At 37.5% G+C, this 23724-nt stretch overlaps 1 protein-coding gene across 6 annotated transcripts in view; it reads right to left on the minus strand.

Annotated features, from left to right (window-relative positions):
• Window positions 1-23724, minus strand: part of KCNT2 (potassium sodium-activated channel subfamily T member 2) — a 428512-nt gene that overhangs the window by 109399 nt on the left and 295389 nt on the right. For all 6 annotated transcript variants that reach the window (XM_044943221.2, XM_025286125.3, XM_025286126.3 and 3 more), the window contains exons 15-17: window positions 16959-17108; window positions 15779-16008; window positions 2902-3115 (exon numbers count right to left, since the gene is read on the minus strand). In XM_044943221.2, coding sequence (XP_044799156.1) covers window positions 2902-3115; window positions 15779-16008; window positions 16959-17108 — 594 coding nt within the window. The remainder of the gene's footprint in view (window positions 1-2901; window positions 3116-15778; window positions 16009-16958; window positions 17109-23724) is intronic.

The raw sequence follows: 23724 nt of genomic DNA on the forward strand, positions 1-23724 counted from the left end.
TCCTGGAATGTGAAGTCAAGTGTGCCTTAGAAAGCATCACTACGAACAAAGCTAGTGGAGGTGATGGAATTCCAGTTGAGCTTTTTCAAATCAATCCTGAAAGATGATGCTGTGAAAGTGCTGCACTCAATATGCCAGCAAATTTGGAAAACTCAGCAGTGGCCACAGGACTGGAAAAGGTCAGTTTTCATTCCAATCCCATAGAAAGGCAATGCCAAAGAATGCTCAAACTACTGCACAATTGCACTCATCTCACTGCTAGTAAAGTAATGCACAAAATTCTCCAAGCCAGGCTTCAGCAATACGTGAACTGTGAACTTATAGATGTTCAAGCTGGCTTTAGAAAAGGCAGAGGAACTAGAGACCAAATTGCCAACATCCACTGGATCATCGAAAAAGCAAGAGAGTTCCAGAATATTTATATGCCAAAGCCTTTGAGTGTGTGGATCACAATAAACTGTGGAAAATTCTGAAAGAGATGGGAATACCAGACCACATGACCTGCCTCTTGAGAAACCTATATGCGGGTCAAGAAGCAACAGTTAGAACTGGACATGGACAAACAGACTGGTTCCAAACAGGAAAAGGAGTCTGTCAAGGCTGTATATTGTCACCCTGCTTATTTAACTTATATGCAGAGTACATCATGAGAAATGCTGGGCTGCATGAAGCACAAGCTGGAATCAAGATTACTGGGAGAAATATCAATAACCTCAGATATGCAGATGACACAACCCTTATGGCAGAAAATGAATAGGATCTAAAGAGCCTCTTAATGAAAGTGAAAGAGGAGAGTGAAAAAGTTGGCATAAAACTCAACATTCAGAAAACTAACATCATGGCATCTGGTCCCATCACTTCATGGGATTATTTTGGGCTCCAAAATCACTGCAGATGGTGATTGCAGCCATAAAATTAAAAGACACTTACTCCTTGGAAGGAAAGTTATGACCAACTTAGATAGTATATTAAAAAGCAGAGACATTACTTCGCCAACAAAAGTCCGTCTGGTCAAGGCTATGGTTTTTCCACTGGTCATGTATGGATGTAAGAGTTGGACTGTGAAGAAAGCTGAGTGCTGAAGAATTGATGCTTTTGAGCTGTGGTGTGGAGAAGACTCTTGAAATTCCCTTGGACTGCAAGGAGATTCAACCAGTCCATTTTAAAGGAGATCAGTCCTGTGTGTTCATTGGAAGGATTGATGCTAAAACTGAAACTCCAATACTTTGGCCACTTCATGTGAAAAGTTGACCCATTGGAAAAGACTCTGATGCTGGGAGGGATTGGGGGCAGGAAGAGAAGGGGACGACAGAGGATGAGATGGCTGGATGGCATCACCGACTCGATGGACATGAGTTTGAGTAAACTCTGGGAGTTGGTGATGAACAGGGAGGCCTGATGTGCTGCGATTCATGGGGTTGCAAAGAGTCAGACACAAATGAGTAACTGAACTGAGCTGAAGAGACAAAAGAAAATTTAGTAGAGGAAAGGTTCTTTTATCCAATATGAAAGCTCTTTTTTGATTAAGAAAATGTATTTTTCAAACCATGAAATTTCAAACCTAGTTAAAACTGTTTTTCAGACATCATTAGCTAAGACAGTAAAATGGAGAATATTTTGCAAGTTTAGAAGTTGACAGTCTCCTCTATTACTTCAGTGTCTTTTCCATTTTTCTAGAAATAAAAAATATTCAACCTCTCAATTTTTCTGAAGTACATGTAAAGAAAGAATTTCTATCAGAGCACCATTTCTAGAAATATACTGGTGGTCAAACTGTTCCTTCTTCTTGTCAAATATTTCATAAATATATTTGAGTGTTATTAATTTCTTGGAGAGTGAAATTGTATTCTGTGGATATGTCTAAGTTTCTTGTAATAAATATTTGAAAGTGTGAAAGATTAATAGAAAGAGTTTTCTACATTCCATTTCAGTATATTTTAGTTCAGTTCAACATTGACTGAACTTCTATTATATGGAAAATATTAGAAATGCCTGAGTGATGTTACCATTCCCACTAGGACTAGTACTACACCTAATAGTAATTGATACTCACTGAATGCTTACTCTGCACAAACAATTGTTCTAAGTACATTTCTCTATTATCTCAATTAATCTTCATATGAACCCTATGTACAGATAAAGCATTGTAGGTCAGATGATTTTAAACAAAGCCACTTGTACCCAACCAGTATAAAGTGAAACTGCCAAGGGACACAAATTCCTTTGGACTCCACTGTCAAGGCAGTTGAACACTGTGCTTTCCTTAAGAAATACCAACATAATACATGAATAAGACAAGTAAACAAACTTTACCATAGGCTAAAATGTGATCAATAGCTTAAATATTGATACTATTTACTATGGAATCTTAGTTAAATGAACTGTAGTTCATTTATTCATTCATTCAAAACATTATTGGTGTATATTAAATAAAAAAGATTGCTGAATGCTGAGACAAACAAGAGCTTAATGGAAGAAGCTGCATTACATGTTACTAAATAATTGATTGAACTTCAATATGGAAGTAGAAAAGCAAACTAAAGGTAGAAGGCACATTATAATTTAATAAAAGCATTATTACTTATTTTTAATAAAAATGAAAAATATAAACTGTATCCTTAAAGAAAAAAATGTAAAATGTGATATAGATTTATCATGGAAATACTGATATACATATTTTTTTCTTTAAGGATAAAGGCTAACATAGAGAAAAATGAAACTGTAAATAGCTGTTGAAGCCAGAAATTCAAGGGTTTAGAATACTTAATCATCAAGAGAGATACTGGCTAATAAGAAGAGTGTTTTGACAGAAGTATGTAGGACTGATTCTGGGATGTCCAGAAGGGAAGGACATTAGTTTTTCACGGCAAGCACAAGTCCCAGTAAACCTTACAAACATACTCCAAGTTTGAGGACATTTCTTCATCTGGTGTAGTTTCGTCTTCTGATTGATCACTTAGAAGATCACATGTTTGAATTGATGACGTGTCTGCAACCTCTAAAACGGGAGCAATACTGGGTCTTCTGACTTCTTTACTTCCTTCTGTAGGAAGAGACAGGGTAGGGCCACTTGCTGATCTGCAGCTTGTGTCTTGCAAGTCTATGGCTACAGTACCTGGAACAATGAGAAATGAAAATCCATCAAAGTGTTTGCCACCTATAGGACTAGCAATCATTTAATGATTAAAGTGAGATGAAACACAGTCAGTATAACCAGGAAATATACTATGCACTGTTTACCCTTTAATCTCAAAAGTGATTTACTTCTTTTTAGTTTGAGCATTTTTACCCACAAGGATAAAAAATTCTGTATTTGTGCAAAAAGTGTATTTGCTGCAACTAGGTCTATAGTATGTAAAAAGATTTGTGAAATCATGAAATTCTTAGACATTTAAATTTTAAAAATTGTTTAAATTTATATTTATTTTAAATTAATGAAAAATTTTGGTCCATTTCACTTTTATCGATCTCTCATTATATCTTTTCTCCTTGTATTGTTGTTATCCTTTTTAACTGATTTATAACTAATTTTTAATATTAGAATAATTAATGTTTATATTTATTAAGCCCTTCTCTGTGGCAAGCACAATTCTAGGCACTCAAGATATTCAAAGAATAAGACAGACAATGTTCCTATGCATATGGATTTGTCTTTAAGATAATCAAATGGACAAAAAAAATGGAAAAACTAATTCTCAATAATGCTAAATACCATGCAGAAAATAAAACAGAATTATGTTATGTGACGTAGTATAGTGGGGACAGGAAGCAGGGGAAAGGATGAACTTTTCACCCAGTGATGAGAAGCTATACTCTGAAATCATTACATTTGATTTTTTGACTTAAAAAGAAAATCATGAGCACACAAGTCATGGAAATGCCTTGAGGCAGTAAGAACAGAGAATTTAAATAGCTTAAGGCTTTGACTCCTTGGAATGCTCAAGGAACAGTAAATGGAAGAAACAAATTCCTCTGAGACTTTTAAGTAACATTTAAAAGTTAGTATAAACATCAATTTATGGAAAGTGACTGTCTCTCCCTTTCTGGAGAAAAAAAAAATCAATCTAATGGATGACTGCCACCATATTTCACAATCACTGACTTCATTTATGTGTTTATGGATAGCTGGCCATCCTTCTGAAAGCCCTGAGTCTCCATTTTGTATTATTTTTTGAAGCAACTATTAAAACGCTCTCCATTTCCTTGAAACTTCTGTCTGATCTTACAACCTTCTTCACTGTAAGAGCCTGAGATTTCAAAGGGAGGAAAAAACCTCAGGGGTTTTAGCATCTCTTTCTTTGTAGCATGGACAAAGAAGTCAGCAACTGAATTCTAAAAACCTCTGAGAGGGAGCGTATGTATACCTGTGGCGGATTCGTTTTGATGTTTGGCAAAACTAATACAGTGTTTCAGGTTTAAAAATAAAATAAAATTAAATAAAAAAAATAAAAATAAAAACCTCTGAGAAATACCTTGATGCTGGGAAAGACTGAGAGCAGGAGGAGAAGGGGGTGACAGAGGATGACAAGATGGCTGAATGGCATCACTGACTCGATGGACATGAGTTTGAACATGTTCCGGGAGTTGGTGATGGACAGGGAAGCCTGGTGTGCTGCAGTCATGGGGTTGCAAAGATCAGACATGACTGAACAACAACAACGCAGAAGGGCCATGTTTCTGAATGTGAGAGTTGATAGAACCAAGATGGGGGAGACCATCTGAGTTCTCTATCTGGGTATTTCTCAATATTGAAATAAATGTGGGACTCAAGTTTCAGAAGCTAGGACCTCTGAAAATACTGTTCATGACACTCAGATTAGAGGGAGCCTGGTGTGTCTGCCGTTAATGGGGAAGACTCCTTTGAGGGGCATGATACAATGTGTCTAAAATGACTCTGCCTGCGAAAACAATATGATGACCACCATTTCTGAGCAAAGGTAAAAGTGGCTGGCATCAGAAACTGTACACTTCAGTAATTTTTAGCACCACAAATAAAGATTAATTTATAGTTCAATCCATCTTGGGAGGGGGATGAGGATCCTAGAGAAAATGAGATTAACTTTTCCATTAATCAGGTGAGTGGATCTGATTAAACATTAAATTTTATAAATTTGATTCATCAAAATAAAACCATATATGATCTGCATCCTAATATTATAAATTAAAATCCACATTTATGACATTTATCCTCTGCAGAGGACCACATTGTATAATTTAGAGGGAAAAGCGATCTTTTGAAGTAAGATTATTTTTATCTTTTGAAAGAAAGCTGTCTTTCTATTGAAGAAATCCTTCAATTCCCTATCTTCAACCAAGTAAACAAGAAAGCTTCAACAAACTTTTCACCTTTTATTTCTGTTTGGAAGGAAAGAGACACACCCATATTTATGTAAAACTCAACCCTACTCTTGTTTTGAGAGTTAAATTCCCACCTACTTCCCAAGGAGCCATGTTCTCTGAATTTCACCACCTCCCAAATATGTTTGTCTCCACATCACTTCCAACTACCTCCTTATCATCTTCCTGCTCAACACAGGAAACTTGGTGACTTCCTGATAATTCTGCCTGCACTGATACTTGGCACCAAGCTGAGTATGGGGGGATGTGATCATGAGAAACTAAAAATTTAGCAGGGAAGACACAGTTTTAAAAGAAGTTACAATTACAGAAACAATTTCTTCTTTGAACTTTTCCTTCCCCTAACAAAATCTGGCTCTTCTCTGATATCTCTCCTTGCAATTCTGAAGGTTGCAAGACCAAAAGAGTGCCTGTGTTTTACTAGTAGGGAAATACCCTCAGAAGTCTCACTGCTTCTTTCAGAGCATTTTCCCTCCACCCCTTATGATATCCCAGGTCTGTATCATTCATCTTGAGAGTCCATTACCCACTGTCTTTCACTGTTTTCCTTGTACACCAACCCTGTGTTGACTTGTTTTGTTTTGTAACTTGACTTACAATCTTCTATTAGTCTCAGGTGTACAACACAGTGATTCAATGTTTTTATAGATTATACCCCATATAAGTTATTATAAAGTATTGACAATATTCTTTGTGCTATACATTTATCCTTGTATCTGGTAGTCTGTACCTCTTAATTCCCTTAATCTATTTTGCCACTCTCCCCACTGCTAACCACTAGTTTCTTCTCTGTGAGTCTGTTTTGTTTTCAGTTCAGTTCAGTTCAGTTGCTAAGTCGTGTCTGACTCTTTGCAACCCCTTGGACCGTAGCACTCCAGGCCTCCCTGTCTATCACCAACTGCCGGAGTTTACCCAAACTCATGTCCATTGAGTCAGTGATGCCATCCGACCATCTCATCCTCTGTCGTCCCCGTCTCCTCCTGCCCTCAATCTTTCCCAGCATCAGGGTCTTTTCAAATGAGTCAGTTCTTCGCATCAGGTGGCCAAAGTATTGGAGTTTCAGCTTCAGCATCAGTCCTTGCAATGAACACCCAGGACTGATCTCCTTTAGGATGGACTGGTTGGATCTCCTTGCAGTCCAAGAGACTCTCAAGAGTCTTCTCCAACACCACAGTTCAAAAGCATCAATTCTTCAGTGCTCAGCTTTCTTTGTAGTCCAACTCTCACACCCATACATAAACACTGGAAAAACCATAGCCTTGACAAGACGGACCTTTGTTGGCAAAGGAATGTCTCTGCTTTTTAATATGCTGTTTTATTATACATTCTACTTATTTCTTTAACTTTTTTCTTTTATATTGGAGTGCAGTTGACTAACAATGTTGTGTCAGTTTCAAGTGGACAGCAGGTCCACTTGAATCAGTTGTTGCCCTTTTGAATTCTTTTCCTGTTTAGGCCATTACATACAATGGAGCAGAGTTCCCTGCACCAAACAGTAGGTTATCCATTTTAAATAATGCTGTGTGTACATGTCAATCCCAAACTCCCTATCTTTCCCCAGCCCTGCCCTCTCCCTAGTAACTATGGTTAGCTCTCTAAGGCTCTGTGAGTCTGTTTTTGTTTTATAAACAAGGTCATTTGTATCATATTTTTTTTAGATTCCACATATAAGCTATATCATACAATGTTTCTCTTTTGTCTGGCTGACTTTACTCAATATAACAGTCTTTAGGTTCATCCACGTTGCTGCAAATGGCATTATTTCCCTGTTTTTCATGGCTGAGTAATATTCCATTCATGGCCACTTAGATTGCTTCTACTTCTTGGCTATGGTAAATACTGCTGTAACATCAATGTGCATGTGTCTTGTCAAGTTATGTTTTTCTCCAGATATACGCCCAGGAGTGGGGTTGCTGGATCTAGTTTTAGTTTCTTAAGAAAACTCCATACTGTTATCTATAGTGGCTGTACCAATTTACATTCCCACCAACAGTGTAGGAGGGATTCCTTCTCACTACACTCATTTATTGTTTGTGGATTTTTTTTTTGATGATAGACATTTTGATTGGTGTTAGGAAATATCTCATTTTAGTTTTGATTTGTATTTCTCTAAAATTTAGTGATGTTGAACATCTTTTCACGTGGCTCTTGGCCATCTGTAGGTCTTCTTTGGAGAAATGTTTAGGTCTTCCACCCATTTTGGATTGGGTTGTTTGTTTTGATAACATTAAACCGTATGAGCTGTTTGTAAATTTTGGAGACTAATCTCTAGTTGGACACATCATTTACAAACACTTTCTCTCATTCTGTGAGTTGCCTTTTCATTTTGTTTATAGTTTCCTTTGCTGTGCAAAAGTTTTTTAGTTTAATTAGGTCCGCCTGCAATGCAGGAGACCTGGATTTGATCCCTGGGTTGGGAAGATCCTCTGGAGAAGGGAAAGGCTATCACCCAGTATTCTTGCCTGGAGAATTTCATGGACTGTATAGTCCGTGGGGTCGCAGAGTTGGACGTGACTCAGTGACTTTCACTTTCAGGTCTCATTTGTTTATGTTTATTTCCATTACTCTCATGCAGCAAAATTTTATGAGAGTTGTCTAGACCTAGCTTCCCTAAGTTGTCTTCTGACATTTTGTCATAAACCCCTCTGATCTGGCATTCCCCAACTTACCACTTCACTGAAAGAGCTCTTATTGAGATAAAGAGCAATCACTTTTTTACTAAATTCAATGGCCAATTTTCAATTCTCATGTTATTTGACCATTATAGGCATTAGACATGGCTGATCACTACACCTTCTCCACACACTGGATTCATTTGGATTCTAGGACAAGACACTCAGCTGGTTTCCCTTGTCAGTATCTCCTTCTTTGTTTCCTCTGCTGGTTTCTTCTCATTCCCTTGATATTTAATATTGACACATTGCAAGATTCGGTCCTTTGTCTTCATTCCTTTTCTGCCCACAATCATTTTCTCAACGATTGTGCTCAGTTTCATGACTTTAAACATAATACATAAGTTCAGGAATCCAAAATTAATTTTTTCAGCATACACCTCTATCCTGAACTCTAGACTCATTTCAGTTTCTTTTTCTAAATTAATTTAGTCAATTTACAATATTGTGTTAATTTCTGCTGTACAACACTGTGACTCAGTTATACACATATTGTGCATATTAAGTCATGTCTGACTCTTTGTGACCCCATGGACTGTAGTCCACCAGGCTCCTCTGTCCATGGGATTTTCCTGGCAAGAACATTAGAGTGGATTGCCATTTCCTCCTCCATGGGATCTTTCCAACCCAGGAATCAAACCCAGGTCTCTGGCATTGGCAGGTGGATTCTTCACCACTGAGCCACCAGGGAAGCCTATACACATATAGATATTCTTTTTTATATTGTTTTCCATTATGGTTTACCACAAGATATTGAATATAGTTCCCTGTGCTATACAGTAGGACCTGAACTCTAGACTATTATGTTTAATTTCTTATTTGACATTTTTCTCTCAATATCTAACAGAAATTTGAAATGCACTGCATTCCAAACTGAATTCTACAACTCCACTGGTTCCCTGCATACCTGTCTCATCTAAATGGATGACCATTCCCATTTTCCTGCTGCTTATACTAAAAACCTAACTCAATGAAACTCAATGAAACTATGAGCCGTGCCTTGTAGGGCCACCCAAGATGGTCAGGTCATGGTGAAGAGTTCTGACAAAATGTGGTTCACTGGAGAAGGGAATGGCAAACCACTTCAGTATTCTTGCCTTGAGAACCCCATGAACAGTATGAAAAGGCAAAAAGATATGACACTGAAAGATGAACTCCCCAGGTTGGTATCCAAAATGCTACTGGAGAAGAGTGGATAAATAACTCCAGAAAGAATGAAGATACAGAGCCAAAGAGAAAACAATGTCCAGTTGTGGGTATAACTGGTGATGGAAGTCAAGTTCCATGATGTAAAGAGCAATATTGCATAGGAACCTGGAAGTTAGGTTCATGAATCAAGGGAAATTAAAAGTGGTCAAACAGGAGATGGCAAGCGTGAACATCGACATTTTAGGAATCAGTGAATTAAAATGGACTGGAATGGGTGAATTTAATTCAGATAACCATTATATCTACTACTGTGGGCAAGAATTCCTTAGAAGATATGGAGTAGCCTTCATAGTCAATGAAAGAGTCCAAAATGAAGCACTTGGATGCCATCTCAAAAATAACAGAATAATCTCTGTTCATTTCCAAAGTAAAACATTCAAAATGAGAGTAATCCAACTCTATGCCCCGACCAATAATGATAAAGAAGCTGAAACTGAACAGTTCTATGAAGACTTACAAGACCTTCTAGAACTAGCACCCAAAAAAGATGTCCTTTTCATTATAGGGGACTAGAATGAAAAACTAGGAAGTCAAGAGATACTTGGACTAACAGGCAAATTTAGCCTTGGAATACAAAATGAAGCAGGGCAAAGGCTAATAGAGTTTTGCCCAAGAGAATGCACTGATCATACCAAACACCCTCTTCCAACAACACAAGAGAAGACTCTACACATGGACATCACCAGATGGTCAACACTGAAATCAGATTGGTATATTCTTTGCAGCCAAACATGGAGAAGCTCTTGACAGTCAGCAAAAAGAAGACCGGGAGCTGACTGTGGCTGAGATCACGAACTCCTTATTGCTAAATTCAGACTTAAATTAAAGAAAGGGAAAACCACTAGACCATTCAGGTATGACCTAAATCAAATCACTTATATTTATAGAGTGAAAGTGAGAAATAGATTTATGGGATTAGATTTGATAGACAGAGTACCTGATGAACTATGGATGGAGGTTCATGACATTGTACTGGAGGCAGTAATCAAGATCAACCCCAAGAAAAATAAATGCAAAAAGGAAAAAAATGGTTGTCTGAGCAGGCCTTACAAATAACTGAGAAAAGAAGAGGGGTAAAAGGCAAAGGAGAAAAGGAAAGATATACCCATTTGAATGCAGAGTTCCAAAGAATAGCAAGGAGAGATAAGAAAGCCTTACCCAGAAAATGAGAGATACAAGGGTACATTTCATAAAAAGATGGGCACAATAAAGGACAGAAATTGTATAGGCCTAGCAGAAGCAGAAGATATTAAGAAGAGGTGGTAAGAATACACAGAAGAACTAAACAAAAAAGATCTTCATGACCCAGATAACCTTGCTGGTGTGATCACTCACCTAGAACCAGACATCCTGGAATGTGAAGACAAGTGGGCCTTAGGAAACAAAGTTAGTGGAAGTGATGGAATTCCAGTTGAGCTCTTTCAAAACCTAAAAGATGATGCTGTGAAAGTGCTGCACTAAATATGCCAACAAATTTGGAAAACTCAGCAGTGGCCACTGGACTGGAAATGATCAGTTTTCATTCCAATCCTAAAGAAAGGCAATGCCAAAGAATACTCAAACAACCACACAATTGCTCTCATCTCACATACTAGCAAAGTAATGCTTAAAATTCTCCAAGCCAGGCTTCAACATTACATGAATGGTGAACTTCCAATGTTCAAGCTGAATTTAGAAAAGATAGAGAAAACAGAGATCAAATTGCCAAATTTGTTGGATCATCAAAAAAGCAAGAGAGTTCCAGAAAAACATCTACTTCTGCTTTATTGACTTTGCCAAAGCTTTTGACTGTGTGGATCACAATAAAATGTGCAAAATTCTTAAAGAGATTGGTATGCCAGACCACCTTATATGCCTCTCGAAAAATCTGTATGCAGGTCAAGAAGCAACAGTTAAAACCGGCCAGGGAACAACAGACTGGTTCCAAATCGGAAAAGGAGTACATCAAGGCTGTATACTGTCAACCTACTTATTTAACTTATATGCAGAGTACATCATGTGAAATGCTGGACTGGAAGAAGCACAAGCTGGAATCAGGATTGCTAGGAGAAATATCAATAAACTCATATACATGGATGATACCATCCTAATGGCAGAAAGTGAAGAGCAACTAAAAAGCCTCTTGCTGAAAGTGAAAGAGGAGAGTGAAAAGCCTGGATTAAAACTCAACATTCAAAAAATGAAGTTCATGGCACCCACTTCCATCACTTCATGGCAAACAGATGGGGGAACAGTGGAAATAGTGACAGACTTTATTTTCTTGGGCTCCAAAATCACTGCAGATGCTGACTGCAGCCATGAAATTAAAAGATGCTTGCTCCTTGGAAGAAAAGCTATGACCAACCTAGACAGGATATTAAAAAGCAGAGACATTACTTTGCTGATAAAGTTCCATCTAGTCAAAGCTGTGGTTTTTCCAGTAGTCATGTATGGATGTGAGAACTGGACCATAAGGAAAGCTGAATGCTGAAGAATTGATGCATTTGAACTGTGGTGTTGGAGAAGACTCTTGAGAGTCCCTTGCACTGCAAAGAGATCCAACCAATCCATACTACAGGAAATCAGTCCCGAATACTCATTGGAAGGACTGATGCTAAAGCTGAAACTCCAGTATTTGGCCACATGATGGGAAGAACTGACTTACTGGAAAAGACCCTGATGCTGGGAAAGTTTGAAGGCAGGAGGAGAAGGGGATGACAGAGGATGAGATGGTTGGATGGCATCATATTTGATGGATATGAATTTGAGCAAGCTCTGGGAGTTGGTGATGACAGGGAAGCCTGCCGTGCTGCAGTCCATGGGTTCACAGAGCATTGGGCACAACTGAGCAACTGAAATGAACAGAACTGATACTAAAATCCTTGAGTTCTTCACACTTCTCTATTACAGTTCACTTCTAATTCAAGAATGCATTTAAATCGGTTCTGATGAGGTGAATGAAACTGGAGCTTCTTATACAGAGTGAAGTAAGCCAGAAAGAAAAACACCAATACAGTATATGGTAAAGATGGTAACGATAACCCTGTATGCAAGACATCAAAAGAGACACAGATGTATAGAATAGTCTTTTGGACTCTGTGGGTGGGAGAGGGCGAGGGTGGGATGATTTGGGAGAATGACATTGAAACATGTATAATATCATATGTGAAATGAATTGCCAGTCCAGGTTCAATGCATGATACAGGATGCTCAGGGCTGGTGCACTGGGATGACCCAGACGAATGGTATTGGGAGGGAGGTGGGAAAGGGTTCAGGATGGGGGACATGTGTACACCCATGGCAGATTCATGTTGATGTATGGCAAAACCAATACAATATTGTAAAGTAAAAAAAAGAAAAAGTAAATAGATTGATCATAAAATAATAATAATGGCACCCTACTTTCAAAGTATACCCATAATTTTTTCTCTCCTACCACTTCCACTCGAAAATACACTGGATCCTTGACCCTATGCATCTATTGTTAACATCAGCCATAGTGATTTTGTGAAGATGGAGTTCAGCATAGGTGAGACCACACCATTGCTGTGCTGAAAACCCTGTGATGACTCCCACTTCACTCCGAGTAGAAGCTACAATTCTTACATTGACTCAAAGAGCCCACCATGTTCTGGCCCTTTTTTACTTCTCTCCCTACTTCTCTTACACTCTTACCATCAAATTACTGTGTTTGCATCATGAGGGCCCCTTTATTGATCCTGGAGCACATCAATCAGGTTCCTACCCCTCCTGTATGGCCCTTGTACCAGCTATTACCTCTCCCTGGAGTGCTTTTCCTTCAGACATTCACAGGCATAATGCCCCTATTTTCTTCAAGCATCTTCTCAAATGCCACCTTTTCAATGAGGCCTACAAGCCACCTAAAAATTCAATTGTCTTAGAATTCATACATGCTTTTTGCTAGCTCTGTTTTCTTCTCACTTTTATCTTACTACTTATCACCTTCTAATCTACTAAGTACTTTACTGATTTTTATATGTATTGTTTATGGCCAGACTTCCCCATGATAAAATATTAGCTCTGGAAGCAAGGAATTTTCATTTGTTCTCTAATTAATTACAAATACTTCTTCTTAATTTGGAGTATAACTACTTTACCATGTGTGTTAGTTTCTGCTATACAAAGAAATGAATCAGCTACATGTATACATATATACCCTCCCTAATGAGTCACACTCCCTCCCAAGTCACACTCCCTCCCCATCCCCAGCTGTCTAGGTCACCACAGAGCACCAAGCTAAGCTCCCTATGTTAAGCAGCTTCACACTAGCTATCTATTTTACATATCATAGTGTATATATGTCAATGCTACTCTGTCCACTTGTCCCACCCTCCCATCACAAATACTTGTGAGAGTTCCTGGCATGGACTAGGTACTCAACAAGTAACTTTTAGAAATGTGAAACCAACAAGTAAAACTTCTATAGAAGATAAAATATGTTGCATCAATGACAATCTGAGTTATCTAACAAAGTCCAAGCAGGGCCATGAAATATGTCTCAGAGTTAGTGATGTTAAGACTGAGATGCAAATGATTAGAGGTAGTTATATAAGCAAAGTTGGGGGCTGGGGAGTAGATCCTTTCAGAGGAAACAGTGCATCAAGGCCCGTTGGTAAAAAACCACTAGAAAAGACTGAAATGAATTAATATGGTTGGGGCTAAGGAGAGCAATTGAAGGGATGATGAAAAACTATTAGTGAAGACTGAAAGGAATTTAATATGATTGGGACTTAGGATAGCAACTGAAGGAATGGTAAAATGTGGGACTAAAAATATAAGAAGGAATTATTTTAAAGAGATACTTAAAAGTGATCATGTAAGTTATCTTCTAAATGAGGGTATTCCTAAGAATCAAAGTGGATTTCTCTTCATAATGGCACAAGGACAATGTATATAATCTGGTACTGTCCTGGGAAAACAAGGACTGCTTCAAGTAAAAAAAAAAAAGAGAGAAAGAGCTTGATCATCCAATTGTAAAACTTTTTATAGTATAAAATTTAGACTTTTTTCCCAATAGCTAATAGGAAGAGATTAAAGATTAATGCAGGAGCGTGATTATAACATTATGTAAAAATTGTTACTCTGGTAGCAAGTTGGAGAGCATTGCAAGGCAGCAAGGCTGGAGGAATGGAGAAGAGACCAGGGGGATTCTGCAGTGGAAGGACAGATGATGGAGACCCAGATCAACCAAACTGAGTGTGGACATGGCAACGAATGACTTTAGAGGCCACTTGATCAAATTTAGTGGAATTCAGTGAAATACAAAGTATAAGAAGAGAAAAATAGTGAAACATTAGAATTCTGTCATTACAAATCAAAGGATGATGGTATCACACTTTTTAGCAAAAAAGAAAAAATGAAGGAGGAAATTGTTTTGAATGAATAGAGAAAGATTAGCTCAATTTGAATATACCACATTGGTTTTTCCAATGCTTGTTTGATTTTTCCAAATAGCCCGTGGACAGTTGAATATGTTGCTATGAAAAGACATTTAAGGTCATGGTTTAGGTAAGGGGATCATCAATTTATGGAGAAGAATTGAATCTTTGAGAGCAGATGCAACAATTTAGGGAAAATGAATGTGCAGGGTGCAGAGGAAATAGCACTAGAGCGTTTTAAGAAGAACATGGTCAATATTGTCATAGGCTGTGACGATTCCACTGGATTTAGTGAGGAAGAGTAGAGCAGGGGCCTTTCCAGAGCAGTTTCAGTGACATACTGGTTGCAGATTTCAGACTGAACTGGTAGAGACATGAGGGAATGGTCAGATTTCAAGCCAGCAACTAAAGCCAACACTTGTAATTTATCTGTGAAGATGTCAAGGCATGACATCCAGAAGTGTGTGTGTGTGTGTGTGTGTGTGTGTGTGTAAAGAGAGACATGAAGAGAGTCAGAGAAAGAGAAGCAGGGAGGAAGAACAAATTGGTGATTTTAAAAACAATAAGAATTCAAGTAATGAGGATTAATAAAAACGGGAAGTCCCTAAGAGGGAAATGGAGAATGGCTTGCTGCATAAGTAAGGGTATTTATATTAAAATATTATAAGCTAAAAGAAGGAACACATTTTCCTTGTGATAGAAACTAAGTGCATGTAGGTTGTTATGTGGTTTGGTGACAAAATTTAATGGAAGTTCTTATTTGTCTGAATCTTTTTAAAAAAAATTCTGTGTCACAGAAGCCAACTTCAGTAAGGATTAGATAAAAGATTGGGGAGTTTGGGGAAACAGAGAGAGAATCTGAAAGAGCCATTATTGATAATTGAACGTAGAACTTACAGAGAAATACAGAAGTGTCTGGTGTTTATATTCTAATCAGATATATGAAACTATTGTTAGAAGTTTTGAACTATTTTAATTTCTTACCAGTTTAACAGATTAGAAATTTTGTTCTGTGTATTTATTTAGTTATTTAGTCACCAAGTTTGTAATACACACAAGTATATTTTAAATTTGACTTCGGAATTTTTAGAAAAACAAATATAGTTATTACTCTTTTTAAAGAAGGAAATTAATTATATTTTCAAATTTGTTTATACTTACCCATGCTGGCAATTATGCTATGTACAGGCAATCTAGATGGTCCATGATAAAATGACCTTGGTACATTGCTTTTTTTCTGATGGTCGTGGTTTTTAAATGCTGAATTCTCTTCTTTGGTAATATTAATATAAAAACATGTATCTGTGGCATTCATAATATATCGAGGACCTGGATTCAGCAAAATGTTTTTATTATCGTCCCTCCTAATACCAATCAAGCAGACACCAAACCTTAATTTAAAAAAGAAAATAAAGGAGTTTAAGTTTAAAGTTCAGCAAAGGTCTTAGTTTTTTTCTTAAGCTTGCATATTAAGAAAATAAGTAAACTATTAAAAGGCAAAGGAAAATTAAAACCTCAGATAGGAAGATTTTAAAGCTTGAAGAGATCCTATAAGTTCAAAGTTCTTATCTTTATAGAAGAAACCAAACCAAAAAAAAAAAAAATCCAATATCTTTAGTGTTTTGTGAAATCAATTTGGATACTTAAGACTATATATACATTTTTTAATAAAAAAAGAATGGAATAAAAGATAAAGGAAAACATCAAAGTAAATATCATTTAGTAAGGGCATTTTTTTGGGCGTGGGTAACTTTTGTGTTTATACTGGGTCTTACCATCAAATGTATATCTTAATTTGGCCAAAAAATAAAACAGTATTTTAATTAACACTTTAAAATTTAGATCTATATAAAAGACTCATTTTCTTGTGAATTTCTACAGCATTAAAATGTTTTTAAAGATAATTGAAAAGATGCTAAAGTCAATACTGGGCTTCCCTGGTGCCTCAGACAGTAAAGAACTGCCTGCAATACAGGAGACCTGGGTTTGATCCCTGGATCAAGAAGATCCCCTGGAGAAGGGAATGGCAACCCGCTCCAGAATTCTTGCTTGGAGAATTCCATGGAGAGAGGAGCCTGCTGGGCTATAGTCCATGGGGTTGCAAAGAGCTGGACATGACTGAGTGAAAAACGCTTTCATTTTCAGTCAATATTCCTACTAAATTATACTTTATGCCCAATAATCTTAACTTGTAGAGACCATACAAAAGGTGAGAATTCAAATGTCTCAATAATTATGATAATAATTCAAAAATACTTCAATATGAGCACCAATATGGGTTGCATTATGGAAAACTGGATGTAAATTAATATTTTAATTCCATTCTGAGAAGGAAACATACTTTTTGTGTGCATGGAAAGAAGCATATGTGAAGCTCTTTCCTTCATATTCAGCAAAAAATGTGCTTTCTTCCAGAACGATGTGGTACACTTCATTCCCAGAGCATCTGCCATACATCTTCTGCCACTGTTCTGGTGACTGCTGGCCTTCTCTGCAACAAAAGCACACACACATACACACGCACAGAGACAAACAGTGAATGTGGCTCAAAGCACAGCTGCTGTCCTACATACTCCAGAGTTTCCCAACTTCAGGGAGGAACAAGCACAGTTCAAAGAAGTATCTGTGTGGTGTTCAAAGTGATGACGTGATCACCAAATATTTACAAAGAGTCACCTACAAGAATTTCGAAACTACAGAATATAGATACTTGCTAAATGGGAAATTCTTTAAAACAATTTCACAATCCAATTAATAAAATCATTTATTGTGATCATGAACCATTGAGCTGTAGCAACTGAATTTTTATGTATATTATGTCATGAACAGCCTATATATACTTGTCTTATAGTCTCAATAATATAGCACACTTCATCCCATTTATAATACCTGCTTGTCCCCTGTATGTTTTTTACTTTGCTTTGTATTTAAAATTATAAATATACACATCTCAATTTATCAGTTTGATTTCATAAAAAAAATACTCTTTATTTCTGTCCAAATTATAGCAATGGCATTCTCTCACTTGTGTAGAAGTTAACAAAAGATACATTCTGTGATAAAAGAATCTCTGAAAGAGATTTTCAAAAGTACTTTTTAAAAAGAAGGTAAGTTTATCACAGAAAATGTAGTTTCTCTTTCTCCCCTCTAGAATAGCCTGCTCAGTGGCTTTAGAAATGTATCAAAAAGTCAACGTATGCAAAATTTATTGTGAAGATACATGAACGATTTCCCATTTTGTACAATAAATTCCACTTGGTGAATAAAGCTTATGAACTCTGTTAAGTACAAGAAATACACATTCTAAAATAAATGTGATACATTTATAAAAATCAAAAATATTTCACCATAATCTCTGTAGCTTCTGCATGGATTAAAGTCATACCTATCATATTTTTAACTGAGTTTTGTTTGAAGGGTTACTGGGAGATAAACATTTATAAACATTTTCAAAGTGTCAGTAAGTTTTTTTTTTTTTTTAATGTATATTTTCCAGGTATGTTTCATTTGTACTTCATTCCTTCTTGAAAGTGAAAGTGCAAGTCGCTCAGTTGTGTACAACTCTTTGTGACTCCATGGACTGTGGAATTCCCTAGGCCAGAATACTGGACTGGGTTGCCATTCCCTTTTCCAGGGGATCTTCTTAATCCAGGGATCAAACTCAGGTCTCCTGCACTGTAGGTGGAGTCTTTACTGCTGAGCCACAAGGGAAGCCCAGGAATACTGGAATGGGTAGCCTATCCCTTCTCCAGCAAATCTTCCTGACCCACTAATCAAACTGGGGTCTCCTGCACGGCAAGCAGATTCTTTACCAACTGAGCTAACAGATCAGATCAGATCATATCAGATCAGTGGCTCAGTTGTGTCCGACTCTTTGCGACCCTATGAATCGCAGCACGCCAGGCCTCCTTGTCCATCACCAACTCCCGGAGTTCACTCAGACTCACGTCCATCGAGTCAGTGATGCCATCCAGCCATCTCATCCTCTGTCATCCCCTTCTCCTCCTGCCCCCAATCCCTCCCAGCATCAGAGTCTTTTCCAATGAGTCAACTCTTCTCATGAGGTGGCCAAAGTATTGGAGTTTCAGTTTTAGCATCATTCCTTCCAAAGAAATCCCAGGGCTGATCTCCTTCAGAATGGACTGGTTGGATCTCCTTGCAGTCCAATGGACTCTCAAGAGTCTTCTCCAACACCACAGTTCAAAAGCATCAATTCTTCGGTGCTCAACCTTCTTCACAGTCCAACTCTCACATCCATACATGACCACAGGAAAAACCATAGCCTTGACTAGACGGACCTTTGTTGGCAAAGTAATGTCTCTGCTTTTGAATATGCTATCTAGGTTGGTCATAACTTTCCTTCCAAGGAGGAAGCGTCTTTTAATTTCATGGCTGCAGTCACCATCTGTAGTGATTCTGGAGCCCAGAAAAATAAAGTCTGACACTGTTTCCACTGTTTCCCCATCTATTTCCCATGAAGTGATGAGACCGGATGCCATGATCTTCGTTTTCTGAATGTTGAGCTTTAAGCCAACTTTTTCACTCTCCACTTTCACTTTCAGCAAAAGGCTTTTAGTTCCTCTTCACTTTCTGCCATAAGGGTGGTGTCATCTGCATATCTGAGGTTATTGATATTTCTCCTGGCAATCTTGATTCCAGCTTGTGTTTCTTCCAGTCCAGCGTTTCTCATGATGCATATAAGTTAAATAAACAGGGTGACAATATAAAGCCTTGATGAACTCCTTTTCCTATTTGGAACCAATCTGTTGTTCCATGTCCAGTTCTAACTGTTGCTTCCTGACCTACATACAAATTTCTCAAGAGGCAGATCAGGTGGTCTGGTATTCCCATCTCTTTCAGAATTTTCCACAGTTTATTGTGATCCACACACTTAAAGGCTTTGGCATAGTCAATAAAGCAGAAATAGATGTTTTTCTGGAACTCTCTTGCTTTTTCCATGATCCAGCTGATGTTGGCAATCTGATCTCTGGTTCCTCTGCCTTTTCTAAAACCAGCTTGAACATCAGGAAGTTCACGGTTCACATATTGCTGAAGCCTGGCTTGGAGAATTTTGAGCATTACTTTACTAGCATGTGAGATGAGTGCAATTGTGTGGTAGTTTGAGCATTCTTTGGCATTGCCTTTCTTTGGGATTGGAATGAAAACTGACCTTTTCCAGTCCTGTGGCCACTGCTGAGTTTTCCAAATTTGCTGGCATATTGAGTGCAGCACTTTCACAGCATCATCTTTCAGGATTTGGAATAGCTCAACTAGACTTTCATCACCTCCACTAGCTTTGTTCGTAGTGATGCTTTCTAAGGCCCACTTGACTTCACATTCCAGGATGTCTGGCTCTAGGTCAGTGATCACACCATTGTGATTATCTGGGTCGTGAAGATCTTTTTTGTACAGTTCTTCTGTGTATTCTTGCCATCTCTTCTTAATATCTTCTGCTTCTGTTAGGTCCATACGATTTCTGTCCTTTATCAAGCTCCTCTTTGCATGAAATGTTCCTTTGGTATCTCTGATTTTCTTGAAGAGATCTCTCGTCTTTCCCATTCTGTTGTTTTCCTCTATTTCTTTGCATTGATTACTGAGGAAGGCTTTCTTATCTCTTCTTGCTATTCTTTGGAACTCTGCATTCAGATGTTTATGTTTGCTTTTCTCCTTTGCTTTTTGCTTCTCTTCTTTTCACAGCTATTTGTAAGGCCTCCCCAGACAGCCATTTTGCTTTTTTGCATTTCTTTTCCATGGGAATGGTCTTGATCCCTGTCTCCTGTACAATGTCACGAACCCCTGTCCATAGTTCATCAGGTACTCTATCAGATCTAGGCCCTTAAATCTATTTCTCACTTCCACTGTATAATCATAAGGGATTTGATTTAGGTCATACCTGAATGGTCTAATGGTTTTCCCTACTTTCTTCAATTTAAGTCTGAATTTGGCAATAAGGAGTTCATGATCTGAGCCACAGTCAGCTCCTGGTCTTGTTTTTGTTGACTGTATAGAGCTTCTCCATCTTTGGCTGCAAAGAATATAATCAATTTGATTTCAGTGTTAACCATCTGGTGATGTCCATGTACAGAGTCTTCTCTTGTGTTGTTGGAAGAGGGTGTTTGTTACGACAGGGAAGCTTAAGACTTAAGATCCTGGGCCTTGGAGTCTGACTGCCTGATCTGAACCCTAACTCTACAATCTTGGGTGAGTTATTTAAGTTGTCTATGATACTTTACTTCCATAAAAAAAAAATTATCAGTGGTACTGGGCTGCATTAAATGAGATAGTACAAATAAATCCTTTAGCAGTACAAATTAATCATTTAGCAGATTTGGGGAGCATAGTAATCTTCAGTAAATAGTAGTTTACATTATTATTTTGCTGGTATATCTTCTTTATTGCAGAATTTTGGAGCCACTTTCAACATTCCTAGTCAACAATATGAACGATATTACTTTTAAAGCCTTTACCCTTTTTTTCTATAATATTAATATATTTTTGGAAATAGGAAAATGTAAAACAAAACACATTTGACTATGGAATACATATGGCTACATCTAACTACTGTTTCCTAAGAATGATTATTCTTGGTGGAGAACACCTTTTCTTTGACAAATAAAAACAAAGCTATCTTTGATATGTACCATACTGCTGCTTGGCAAGATAGCACTTGGCAAAGACAGAATCCATTTAAAGGGCTGAAAACATGAGAGGAGGTGCCAGTAATTCATCAGGGTTTCTTTGGCATCTGAAAGGCAGCATAGGGTCAAATAATAGTTGCATAAGGGCACTAAGAGCTGTTCAAGCGAATTACAAATCTAATTCCAGCTGCTGAAATGGAAATGCAATGTGGTAACTTGGAAGGAAACAGAAAAGGAGGGATTTTGACAAGGATGACTGTAATGAATTTCCTTAAATCACTTGCTTGTCTTCCTGCTATTTCATAATGGCACCTTTTTACCAAACGTTTTTTAATGAGCCTCTAATTTCAGCTAATTGTAAATATACAGAATTTTTTCCTTTCACTTCATGTTAATTGCTTGGGAAATGTTGGAACTTAGCCACTCCATCTTCTACTGATGGGTATGTCTGGGTCTCACTTATTAATTCCTACATGAAATATTTATTGAGCACTTGGGATGTGCTAAGAAAAGTTCTAGATTTCAAGGCTAAGGCAGTTGACAAAAGGGCAGAAATGCTTTCTTTCTTGAAGCCTCTAGTGGAGGAAAACTGGCAGTAAAGCAAATTATGTGTTGGAAGTGGTAAGTGGTAGGGAGAAAAAAGAGAGGGAAATTTTCAGGGTTGGGTTGGAAAATAAATGCATAATTGAAGAAGACCTCCCTGAGAGAATAACATCTAAGTAAAAATCCTGAAAAGAGTGAGAGAGATAACCATAGCAGAGAAGACTGTTTACGGCAGAAGCAACAGCAAGCACTTCCCTGGGACAGGGCGGCGCCTGGTGTGGCTGAGGAAAAGCAAGGAGGAGGAGGAACTGAGGCCAGAGGAATAACTGGCAGGGAAACAGGTCACACGGGGATTTCTAGAATCTTATGATCATGTTGGGCTTTATTGGGAAAATTTGCAAAGATTCTGATTTATATTTTGCAAAAAGTCCCTCTGGTAGTTGTTCTGAGAATAGACTGAAGCAGTGGCAATGATCAGTGAGGACTTTACCACAAGGATCCAGTCAGAAGGTGATGGCTTTGGACCAGGGGAGATTCTGGGCATGTTCTGAAGGTGGACCTAGGTGTATTTGCTGACAGAAAAGAAAAATAGGAATAAACACCTTAAGGACCGAATGTTCATCAGAAATACAAAAATTAAATGATCAAATGAGTGAATAAATAAATAAATTCCATACAGCTAAAAGTGAAAATGCAAGAACTAATGCTTAGTGAGAATCATGGGGAAATATCAAATATAAAATGTTTTAAGAATTAAGTAGCTTTAGGTAGAGTATTTAGTGAACTAAGTCCTAGGGAGAAGACAGGTAAATCAGAGATCATATATGTGGGCTTCAGAAACACTTGAAATAAAAAACATTTTGAAATGGATGCTCATGATAATATTCTTGTGCGTTTAAGTGTCTGAAATAGATTTTAAAAATGAAATGCATGTTCACAAAAGTGAAGAAACAAGCCAAAACTAGTAAGGATTTTAAGTTTTTGTTGATATAATTTTTCACTGCTACCTTTCAAAGCAGCATTATAGGGTATATTATACACCCACCCCCTCTTTACCAATATTTTGAGAGTAACATTTTATTTAGGCAGAAAGTAATATTTTCCCTTTATACTATGATGAATGTATCAACTTTTTTCCAAATGGCTACCCAGTTATTCAATTTATTGAATAGTCCAATTTTTTTAACCAATGATTTAAAATAACTCCATTATCAAACACCAAATTTCGAGATGCCTATGGGCCTCTTTCTCAACTTTCTAGTCTGTCAAATTGATTTGCCTTTGTCCATTCCCTAACACTACACTATATCGACTATTTTAGGTACAAAATTGTTCTAAAATACATCAGGGTAATCCCTCTCTTTATTGTTCTCCTTCAAAATTTTTCTTGCTATTTTGGTTTCTTCATTTTTCCATATGAACTTAAAATCAGCTTGATTACTTGAAAAAGAGTATGATTATTGCAATGATTAATAAATCTGGGTGAAACTGACATCTTTGTGATACTGACATAACTTCATTTGTATGCTTGTTACTTGTCTCTTTCTGCCACCATCTCTCACTTAGCATGAAGCAGAACGTAAACACCATAACTTCTCAGACCACTGTCTATCTTGTTTTCTGTGGGATCTCCAGTAACCAGAGCATTTTACAGAATACAGTGAAGTGACTTCAAAACATATTTGTTTAATGACAAAATTTGATTCTTCTGAAACCTTTAAGATGCATGCTAGTATTATGCCCATCACATAGATAAAGAAACTGAGGATCAGTGGTTTCAAGTCTTTGGTCTTGCCAGCATGGATAGAAGAGTCTGTGACAAACACTGCCTTTTATTCAGAAGTTTCAGTTCTGAATTCTCTAATATTCAGTGTGAATGTGGAGCGTTCTATTTCTTTTCTTCAGGCTACTAGAATTTGAGAGCCA

Source organism: Bubalus bubalis, chromosome 5 (genome assembly GCF_019923935.1).
Source record: "Bubalus bubalis isolate 160015118507 breed Murrah chromosome 5, NDDB_SH_1, whole genome shotgun sequence".
NCBI lineage: Eukaryota > Metazoa > Chordata > Mammalia > Artiodactyla > Bovidae > Bubalus > Bubalus bubalis.